The sequence below is a fragment of the Phyllostomus hastatus genome, unplaced genomic scaffold, assembly GCF_019186645.2.
Source record: "Phyllostomus hastatus isolate PE091 unplaced genomic scaffold, TTU_PhHast_1.1 phas_contig_86, whole genome shotgun sequence".
In the NCBI taxonomy this organism is placed as follows: Eukaryota; Metazoa; Chordata; class Mammalia; order Chiroptera; family Phyllostomidae; genus Phyllostomus; species Phyllostomus hastatus.
Window position 1 is genome coordinate 40,296,695 of NW_025333977.1, and position 11,652 is coordinate 40,308,346.

At 39.7% G+C, this 11,652-nt stretch overlaps 1 protein-coding gene across 4 annotated transcripts in view; it reads left to right on the forward strand.

Annotated features, from left to right (window-relative positions):
* OPA1 (OPA1 mitochondrial dynamin like GTPase) overlaps positions 1 to 5,498 on the forward strand; it is a 92,915-nt gene extending 87,417 nt beyond the window's left edge. For all 4 annotated transcript variants that reach the window (XM_045851058.1, XM_045851060.1, XM_045851059.1 and 1 more), the window contains 2 exons: positions 355 to 429; positions 2,495 to 5,498. In XM_045851058.1, the coding sequence (XP_045707014.1) occupies positions 355 to 419 (65 nt within the window). In that variant the 3' untranslated portion in view covers positions 420 to 429; positions 2,495 to 5,498. The remainder of the gene's footprint in view (positions 1 to 354; positions 430 to 2,494) is intronic.
* Positions 5,499 to 11,652: the final 6,154 nt, after the last annotated feature.

The window sequence follows — 11,652 nt, forward strand, 5'->3', positions numbered from 1 at the left end:
ACTCTGAGTCCTTGGCTGGACTCCAGAGAATCTAAGAACAACTTATAATTCTATACATAATTGTATATACATACATTTTTCTGTGTAAGATTCCATAACTTTTATTAGAATCTCAGAAGGGTCTATCATAAATCCCACATTCCTTTTCCAAAAAAAAGATGTTAACACCTACAACTATAATCCATTTGACCTTCATTTGGATATAAGGTGGTGTGTGGTGTCAAGGTCCTCCTTTTTCCCTTTTACCAAACAGTTAAAAGTGTCCCAGACCACTTACTGAGTAATTATCTTCTGTGATTTGTAATGCCTTTGAAAAATAAATGTCTTTAATTTTATCTCCTTTTATCTCCACAGAGAAAGTTAGAGAAATTCAAGAAAAACTTGATGCTTTTATTGAAGCTCTTCATCAGGAGAAATAAATTGTATTAAGTGAGTAAAAGTCCGCTTTCTACATTGGTACTGACTAAATGCAAAATTCATATGTTAAAAATTTGTCATTCTCCTTCACCACGTACTACTTGCTCCTTAAAAATAATTTTAACAGTAGGCATCTGTACATTTCATGTGTTGTATAATGTTATTTTAAATAACTCATTCACCTTCGAGCAGAACTAAAAATATTCTCTACAACTCATTTTGAACAGAAAAAAGGTGAACAGGCTAAGATATTTTATAATATGTAGGTAGCTCATAAATTTCCCTCATATAAAAATTGAACTCTTCATTTTCTTTGTTCATGTTTGGTGGGTAATTATATATATATATTAGTTTGCAAAACTTTTTATTTGGCTTGACTAAGAATTTTATTGATTGTTCTTAATCTTATTCTCTTATGTTTAAAACATTTAGATAAACCTTCTTCCTATTTAAAGTAACTCAGATAGCCTTAGAACTTACTGCTCTCCCGGCGTGGGACTCCTTTGTCTAGTTCTGCGGTCTGGCACTGCCGGCGTGTTCCCCACGAAGTGTTGAACATTGGGAGACTCTGCTTAGTAGCAGAGTCAGTTGTCGATTATTGCTGAAGAATTATGATTAGGTCTTTTTTTGTTAAAGAAGTTTAGAAAGGTAAAATGCTATGATTAAGACATGATTATTTGTTTAAAATATTTAACTAATCACTTTATCTGTGAACCATATCCTATAGGCAGCCTGTAACAGTCAGAACTGGAAGGAGTAAAAAATGTAAAAGATTCTCTCCCTAGCTGCACTGAAAAGGACCTTAGACCTCAAACTACCTACCGGCCGTACTGTGGGGGCAGTGTGTCTAAGAAAGGCTGGAAAGGGAAGCAGGACTCTGTCCGACAGTACACCAGCAAGGGCTGAGAGGAAGAAGTTAGAATGCTTTCGATTACTGCTTTGTAACTGTTTTGTTTGTCTTTTTTGTAAGACTGATGGTCAGATGTATACAAAAACGTATCTAGAAATTAAATATCAATAATCATTAACACAGGCCAAAAATAATTCATTGTTTTTAAGTGTCTGTGTTTGTAAAAATCTTATTCAACTTTGTGTATGAATTTTTTTAATCAGTGTTACGATATCACCTTCCTCATCATAATTACTATCTTTAGCTAATGTTAGAGATAAACATTTTGACAACCTTCTTGACTTGAAGATTCTCTTCAGCACAAAAGTTCATTTGATTTTTTTGTTCAGAAATGTGTTTTGTTGGGGGGGAGAGTCATGATGTCACAGAAGCCCCACTAAAAATATACACAACATTTCTCTTTTTAATGAAACGAGGAAGCCCAAAGCCAGCCATTGCTTTGCATGATAGTTAGCGTCACTTCCCCACGATGTCAGTGTGATATCTAGAGTTACTGTTGCTGCTGGAACAAGCCTTTTCCTGCCCGGGAGTCTGCCCCAGGAGGCCGCCAGGGCCGCACGAAGAGCCAGGCAGTGGTGGCGTTGGTGGGCAGGGCAGCCATCCCTGCCACCTTTGTTCCCTGCTTGTCTGTGGCTTCTAGGGCCCTTCCCGTCCCTCGGGGAGTTTGCCTCTGTGAACCGTTACAAACATCTGTGAATTAGACAGATGACCTGTTTTAATGTACCTTTCAAATCCGTTTAAAAGAGAAAATCTGGCAAAATGGTGGCCTTGCTTCATTCTGATCATTTTATAAAAGTTACTGAGCATCTTAAAGAATAGTTCCTCAATGATCATTTTAACATATGTGGAGTTCCTCCGCCTGATAGTTTTAAGTAACACATTCTGACACTTGCTGAAAATGTTTATGCCCAACACAGTCCTGTGCAGATTCCTTCTACCGATCCATTTTAACATATTGTGGTTTTACTTTTTTCTCTAAGAAATGAACTTGAGTATTTTTTATTCATATGCCATTTTGATGAAATTATATTAGATTATGGTAGGTGATATTTTAAATTTAATAAAACTAGCAAATTGCAAACTTAGGCAGTTAAGCTTCAGCATTTTAGAGATCGTGCAGTAATGTCTCCCCAGACCTAAATTTATCAAATGTGTTTATTTTCACAGATTCCTACTCATAATATCATCACCTCAGCATATATCTCTGAAGAAAGAAAACTACAAAGTCTTTTGTCCTGCCTTTTTCCCTCCTGCTATCACACCTTTCTAACCATAAAATAAAGTCATGGGATAAAAATAATTTATGTGTGTTAGAGGCACTTTACCCACCGGCTGCCTTTTGAACAGAAGAGCAAGGAAACGGCGTTAACATCCGATTCATGTTGTACTGAGGTGGCAGATCAGGATGGTGTGAGTGGTCTGACCGCTAGGTTCAGTCCTAAAGAGAAGAAACTTGCTCTCCTGCTTGTCGTCTCACTTGTGGCAGCACTAATCCAACTCATGCGTTAGCCGGTGTCACTCCATGCCAGGTCCTTGTCCAGAACGGGAATGCTGGGTGTTCTGAGATAACACTTGCAGCAGTTTTCTAAAAGCTGTCAATTGTGTATGAAGTGATGGTAACCTACTAAGTTGCTGTCCGTGTCTGTAATGTTCTCTGTCCAGAAACTCTCTGACCATTATAATTCAGTTTATATTCTTCACGTGAAAGAAAACTAGTTAACAAAAGAACCCCTCATATGGGGTAATTTGGATTACAATTCCGTGTACATTCAGTGAAAGAGATTTCAACGCTTGTTGACAGTTTAGAGAGTTGCCTTAGAAGCTAAGTCACTCACAGCTTACCTATTTGATTCCATTGATGTTTTTCTGCTCTGTATCTATTTGAAATTCATTTGTTTTGGATGTTAAGCTAGGCTTTTTGTTAACAGTGGCTTTTTACCTGTCGACAGATCTATTGGTTTGTGACACGGGATAGGGAAGACTAAGAATAATCAATTGAGTAATTACATTTTGACTGTTGTCAAACATTTCAACTAGGCAACAGGAAAGGGCTTTCTTTCATAGGCCTATATTTTAAATAGAAATTATTTCAGCAATCAGAATAATGTTCACCATCCCCTGTTAACTGAATATTTAAAGAAAAATACAAAGTTTAATTTACTGCAGTTCAATTACAATAATACCCTCACAACATTTTCACGTTTTATATAAGTATTTTTATTGGCTAAAGGACTTTAAAGCAAACAAATATGCCATTTTTTACTTCAAATGTTTTACTCATTTAACTCTGCTCTTTGCTGCCATTTCATTAAGCCTTTATTATTCTAATCAAAGTGCCCATTGTGTAATAGTTTTTATTTTATAGTTTGCAGTTTTCTAGAAATTATGTTTTGGTAACAGTTCCCTTGCCACTTGGCGCTTTTCTTTTTTTAAATTTAACATCACTACATCCTTCACTGTGATCTCTCTCAAGGTCTGACACTTAATAAGCAAGTTTGAAGCCTATCACAAAGTATTTCAGAAACTGAGAGTTCAGTTGGTTTATGCTATTTAATAAAAAAAGCAGACGCAGCTTCCAGCAGCTAGGAGCAGTAGACATCATTATTTGGTGGATGAATAGTCAAGGGCACTTCCTGTGTCTGTCAGATTTGGGGATGGTGAAGGGACAGAAAGGGGGCCCCCACTGTTCTGTGCCAAGATTAGGAGGTGACCTCCCTGGCTGACTCCTTCTAACCAGTGCTGGCCAGTGGGGAAACCCCTCCCTGAAGCAGACACTGTGCAACCATTCATTCTCTTGTAGCTGTGAAACACAGCCACTTCACACAACTGCAGGTCTGTGTCTGAGTCAGAAAGGAAACAGGACCATGTTTATTTCTGTGAGCTCTAGGTAGGAAAAAAAAATGCCTTCAGCTCTGTGTTCTTTGGTTTCTCCCAGGCAAAAGGCTAGTATTATGGAAGTACTTTTGCCACATCCCTTTGTGTAAATTTAAGAAAGGGGGGTGGGGTGTCTTTATTTCTTTGAGATCAGTATTTGTGATTGAAATATATAAATAGATGATAAAAATGAATATTATTAAAAATAACTATATAGGACTCCAGACATTTTCCCACCCTCATCAGTAATATGACATCTCTCATGGATGATAGATATTTTCTTTTTTTGCTGATCTCACACTAAGCATGCCTGTTTTTTTTTTAAAGCCAGGTACTTAATTAAAAACATGTTAATAAAAGAAAATAATAAAATTCAGATTCTCAACAGTAAATCCTTGTGTTGTGTCTGTAGTTCAAAAACTACAAATGATTCAAATTTAAACAAATCACTTCAGAAATTCAATGTACAGAAATTAAATTCTAACTAGACCAGGAATTATTTGTTTCTCATGTCAGGATTAGCAAAGAATAGCATGAACAGAGCTCTCTGTGGAAGACTGGACAACTGCAGAGAAATGATGTCTGAAATTCACCGAGCCAGGGCACCGATGTAGAAATCGGACTGTGGGGGTGGTGCGCAACGGGACACAAGTCCCCCAGGCTTCACGGCTGAGCGGGTGGGCCTATGAGGCTGTCTCCCCGTTTCAGTGGCTTGACTGTATTCTCTCCTCCTATTAGACCCCTCTTCCGGGCTTTAGTCCAACAGACTCCTTCCCACAAGTAATTTGTCCTCCAAATGCCAATGCGTAGAGTGAAAAATGAGTAGGGAACATGGCAGAGAGTGGTGTTTCCTAAACTTACGATTTGGGAATGTTATACCTGATGGTAAGACTCAGAATGTAGGTTTAAAAGATAAATTCCTTAATTAGTTTATAATTTTATATTTATTTATTTTAGATTTATTTATCTGTGTAAAGAAATACAGTATTTTAGTTTTCTAATTGAGGGGATCAAAGTAATGCTCTTTATCTCAATTCTCTAAGCTGGTATAAGCTGTAGTTTCAGGTACTTGAGCAGTGTGGAAATGTGCTTATAAATATGCTTACCTGCTGAACAATCATGGCTGTGTTTAAATACTTCAAACAACATTGTTTTTACTTGTGCACTGTGAGTGAACTTTGTATTATTTTTTAAAGCCTTCATACTACATGTAGATGTTATTGCAATTTATCTTTTGCCTGTGCTTGATTTAAGGTCATTTGTGTAGATGAGTAATTAAAGATATTATCTAAAGAGAGCATCTTTTAAGTTTTCTCTGTTCTAATGATGGAGAGAGAGACCTCTTCACCTACGGTCATAATTTGACCCCCGGGCATAGCCAGATTGGTGGGATGACAAGCCTCTGATGTGACTCTTCTCTGAAAGCCCTAACTTCACGTCTCACACGTCACAGTTGTAATCTCATGGTCAGACAACACCTTTTTATTCATGTCTTGATACTTGTCAAAATGTTTTGGTATTTGGGAGGGTAAAATATACCAAAAATGCCAGCGTGTTTAGTTAGTTATACATGAGTCATAACTAGGTCTTAAAACTAAGTAACCTTAAAGATCACCGAATTCTATCTACCACCTGATTATGAACTCCCATTTCTCGTTTCTCATTTATTATTTCTCCCAGAACTTTGTTCATAAATGATGCTTATTAAATACTTATTGATCATTTGATGTGTAAAAGAAGGCAGAATGTGGATGTGCCTTCTCCAGGATTCATATTAACTGGCTAAAAGTCAAAACTAGGAAAACACTCAAAGTCATGATGACTTCAGTAAGTAGCACACAGTGGCCGACACATGGTGTGTTTCTGGTGAGTAAATGTCAAGAAAGAGACAAAGTCTTTGATTCCTTTAGGAGGTTTATAGGGAACGCTCCGTTTAAATCCCATCAGCATTTGCTTCGCTTATCAGTACTAACAGACCAATTCTAGTGTAAGGCCTGAGAAATAGTTGTATTTTAAATGTGTCCTTCTTTTGTACAATTCAAGTTCAAAATCTTCATGTATATAAAAAGTTTGAAGAATTTACCTCCTGAAAATTTAATAATTTATCTCTTCTCTTCTAATTTTTCCAATTGAGTTAATCTCTATCAAAATGAAGTAGCTACCATGTGCTTGTAAATGATACAGATGTATTATTTAATTGTATTACAAAATGCTTTTTTACAATAATCAAGCATACTCAGTTTGTGAAAGGTGAAACGGTCATTTTCTACACATATTAGACTAAGCTGATAGATGTAGAAAACTAAGGAGATAAGACAAGTACTACAAAAATTGTCAAAGGTTAAAAAGGACATCCTCAGGAAAGTTTAAATGTGAGTGATCTTTAACCTGAAGAATACCATTTTATTTTTTGTAAAGAGTAAGACAAATGTGTATCACAAGGCATTGGGTTAAATCTGTATCTTGAAATGACCAGCGAGTTACCAGCTTGAAAACCTGAATGTGTGTTATATATGATTGCTCTCTGAAAGACAAGGAAGTAACTACAACTTTTTAATGTTTTTAAATCACTCCTTCACCTTTTGTGGTAAAGAATTCTTGTTCTTTGTTTTGTTTTTGCATTTAACTAATTAACCCAAGTGTAGTCTGGTTCCTATACAAGCATTTGAGAAAATTCAAAAAGTCCTTTGTTGAAATATACAGGTAAGTGGGGCCACGGAAGACCCGTCACCACGCCAGGACACTGCCAGCCGCTGCCTGCAGAGGCACATCTATGGCTGTGCAGAGAGCACAGGGGACCCTCCCCAGAGTTCAAAGCAGAAGGTCCATTCTGCGCTTACTGTTGGAGTGACTACATCACAGAGCAGCGTAGCAACAACCTAGAAATTCAAATACTAGCCACTGGTCAGAAAATATGGTCTTGGTTTGACATGTTTTGGTACTTGCCAAAGCTTGCAAAACCTCTTGAGAAAGTATGTAGGGAATAGGTTAACTCCAACTTCCTGCTTTGCTAAAGTTTACCTGTGAATTAGGCTAAATCATCAGAAATCAAAACAGCCTGGACTTGCCTTTACCTACCTCTTAATTTATCGAATGTCTGTGGCTTTCATCAATGGACACTATTTTGTACCTATTTGAAGAAAATGCACATCTTCTGCAGAAAACTGAATGGCCTGTCCCTGGTATCACTTAAGTTCATTAAGAAAAGGATGAGCCAGTAATTCCGTGACTGCTAAGTTTCCTGCTCCAGACACGCGGACACGCCACTTTCCTTCTGTTAAAGAGGACTCAAGACCTTACCTGTTTCTTTGCTTCAGCTGCCCAGAAATATTGAAGTTAATTTACCTCTTAAAAGATGAACCAATCTTTTTTATGCTTCCTTAGTTTGTGTCTCATTTTTGTTTCTAATACCTCTTTTCCACACATCTTAATGCAGGCAGTCATTAACGAAATGCAGTGCTTACTATTTCTCCATTGAGCAATGTGTTTGTCCAGAGGGCTGGAGTGCAGTCATGGTGGTCATTGGCGCTCTGAGTGCAGCACAGCCAGTACCCTTACATGTCACAAGTACAATTTTTTTCTACGATCAGTTTATAATATAGTAAAAACCGGAAGTCACCTAATGTATGCCTTAAGAACACAGCATGCACGCAGTGACAGGAGTGAACCTGCCTCCTAGCCGCCATGAGCACCGCTAACGGGAGGAGGAGGCACCTGACATGTGTTGGAAGAAAGGGTCTACAGCTAGCTGCCTCATCTGTAGCCACCCAGGGGTAGTCACACACCTAACAAGGGCCTGTGCTATAAAGGTCTTTGTAGGGTCAAGGAAGCATGCTGTCTCTAATCATGTACATTGTGGGATCCATCTAGACATCCCCCTGAAGCCTTCTTAATGGCCGATATCTTGCCAAGTATTAATCCCATGAAACTTTTTTTGTTTTCTTTTAAATTTTGAAGTTAAGAAAACAACTTAAACCTAGAGCATCCATTTTCAACTGGTGTGCCAGGGCACACTGGTGTACCACAAGAATTTTTAAAACATTAAGTAATTCCTGACCATTTAGTCAGAAGCACTGACCTCTGTTCCTTTAGACTGCCAAATTACAAAATGACAACAGCCAAAGTAATAGCCGTCCCATGTGAATGAATCAAAATTATACCTATTTTTCTCAGATTGGCAAAAAAATACATTTTTTGGTGTACCACAGAATTTTAGTAATTACTTTGTGTGCCATGAGGTGAAAGGGGTTGACAATTGCTGATTAGGGCAAAGAACCCAGTATGCTTTGTGTTTTGCATCCATTGTCGGAGGCAGTGCTGTTTCCATTTTATCAATGAGGAAATAGGCTCAGAGAAGCCTTAAGGTCATTCTCATGAGTAGCAAAGTCTAAATTTAATAAGCCTGATTATCAGGGAAATGAATTTACTTATGAAAGTAAATAGCGTAGTGATGCTCCTAGAAAATGAAAAATGAGCGAACTTGACAGAAGTGGCCCAGGGTGGTTTTCCCTGACCTGGTGAGCTGCTGCTGCATCACAAGAATGGAAATAGCAGAGGTGTGGTGTGCGGCTCCCGTGGGCCCTGGAGGACAGGCAGTGACCGAGGTTCAGAGGGCTCTGTTCTCACCTCCCCTCCAGACCTTAAGCCTTAGGAGTAAAAATGAGGACTTTGTAATTTTTCCTCAACATGTTAATCCTATTACCTTTCCCATCTTACCTATGCAGATTCTCAAGATCTTTTTGAGTAAGCCCAACTAGTAAGATATTGCACTATGTTAACCCCAGTCTTTAATACCTATGGTATGTTATTTCCCCAAATTTTGCTTTCTTGTTTCTAATAAATTTAACACTGAAGGAAAGCTATGCGTGGCAGTCTACAATTTCAACTCAATTCATTTTCAGGAATATTTTACATGTTGTTTACTTAATTTTCTTTCCCTGAGAGTCCCTAGTTTCCCGAGACTACTGGAATTGAAATGGGTACTTTCCAGCCAACATTCTCTATCTTTTCCTTCATTAGAACCTCCTCATATGAATGCTTAATTGAACATCCCTCCCTTTGCTGCCCCTACAGATATGAGACTCAGCCAGCACAAAGCCACTCCCATTTTCATACACTTAGATTTCTCTTTTGAAATACCTGAGATATTTGCATTCTTGCTCATTATACTAATTGCTGTGGTCATAACAGAATCAGGATTGTGAGACTGTAGTTCCAGTGCATCCAGAGTGCTGTTTTGTCACTATGTGGGTGCACCAGGCATTTGGATCCCGTTCTCTCCGCCGGGCGCCCCTGTCGGAGCGCTTTGCCAGCTGTGTGCCCTGCGATTGGCCGGGCTTTTGATGTGCAGATACTACAAGTTGGTCACAAACTTGTGTACAATGGGCCTGTTCTGGTTCATGTGAAAATCAACATCCTTTTTTGTGTTCCCGGCTGACAGGATGCTACAATACTATTAGCATTTGCAAAGAGTGCGCGCCGTCCAAGGGTGTAACCGCAGACCGTGTGCTGCTCAGTTTGTGCCTCTCTATTCTGTGAGGGACACAAAGAAGCTGAAGGCAGGCAAAGGCCTGTCAAATCCTGTAACGTAGCGCTCGACCCCCAAACTCCACTTGGCCTCCACGCATCTCTTGTTCCCGATCCCACCCCTTCCTCTGAATGGGCTCTGAGGTAGGTAAATGAATTCAGAGGCCTGGTGGGCGGGGGATTCCTTTCTGACCTCATTCCTGTACCATTTGTTTGCAGGCTTGTAGGGGGAGAGGAGGACATTTTGGAATCCTTTGTGTCAAATCATTTTCTTGCAGGTTGGGGAGTTAATGGTAACTTTGTCTGAAGCCAGCCAAGCAGAAAGCCTCCACGGACCAGGCGTGGCGTGCTCACCCTCCTCAAAGTAACTACAAGATGAGAATGTGGAAACAGGGAAATTTCCCAGAGCAGATGGGTACGCCGCACGTCTGCCCGTTCAACATCTGGTAGTGGCAAGCCTGAATCTTCCCGCGTGTATAAAATAGAGTCATTCTTCCTTTAAAAAGAGTTGCTGCTTTCTGAGCCACCATGGCTTTTATATTGATGCCTCTCATGCGGAGACTCTTTTCCGCAACCGGTTACATGTATTCCGAAATACTTTCAAGCCTTCTACTTCCTGGCTAACTACAGAGTAGGGTGTGATTTCTAGAGGTGTTATATCATTTTTACCCTCAGATTTACTTCATTTATCTATAAAATGAATTAGAAGTATAGAACAATTGCTCTTGGTTTCCTAAAAAGAAGAAGGAAAGAGGCCCACAGAGAAGCAGCAGCACATTCAGTGAGTAGCTAGAGCCCTGCCCCTGACTCCCAGGCCAGAGCTGTTGGTGTTGCGTACAGACTGAAGTCAGGAGCCGTGAGTGATCAGGGACCTGGATATTCACAGGGAACCTCCCTCTTTTAAAATTTTTTGAAATCTTCAACAGCGTGTGTCAAAGACATCCTCAGCCAGCACGCTGCCCCACCTGCCCGCGAGTCACCACTTGCAACTTGTGTTTTAAACTGAAGCTTTCTGTTCACCTCTGGTCTCAGTGAGTATAAGTGACGACACCACTAATGGCTTCTGAAAATAACAGGATTTCTGGCCTTTCTTAGAGGTGCATAGAGCTTTAGCTTCATTTACGATGATCTGATAATCTCATTTATTAAATGCCAGCTGTATCCCAGGCACTTGAAGTGCATCACCTCTTAAAGTCGGTGTCAGCACCATTTGAGCAGCTGGTGAGCTCTGGCTCAGAGAGGTTGCCCGAAGTTCCAAGGCTGGTGAGTTGGCAAAGTCCTCCTGTGATCACATGTAGGTTTGACTGCAGAGCGCACAAAAAAGAGCAAGTGTTGAACGGGCTGGCCGTGTGCTGAGCGCCTCAGGATAGCGTGCTCTGCTATCCTGAGACGGCAGCTCTCCTTTTCATGTCGTGAGCTGTTTGGCAAAAGAAAAAAGAAAAGAAAAAAGTTTGTATTTTCCTGAAGAGAGAACTCTGCACCACTTCCAGCACACTGGCCAAGTTGTTGCTAAAAGAAAACCCTACACACACTTACATAAAAACCTTTTGTTCTAAACGTCAAACATTTCAGTTCTGAAAGTCACATTACTGAACTTCAGCAGGGGAAGATGGCACTTACCCTGCCCTTTTACACATTTTACGTGAATTCTGAGTCTCCAGAGCACGTTCTATTTTTAAGGTTATTGATGAGGAGGTAGCCCATATCTCAGCAAAAATTTTGCACTTGTTGCACAACTTCGGTAACATCTCCTAACAAAAGGCTGCTACATCATAAAGGAGATGCAGTTACCTACTAAGCGTGTATGTGTTCTAGATTTGTAACCAGGAGTTCATCTTTGGTTCTGGAAAAAGCAATCCTACGGGAGAAACTGTGTCAGGACAGAGGCCCTGCTGAGGAGTGGAAGGCAGTGACGTGCACACACC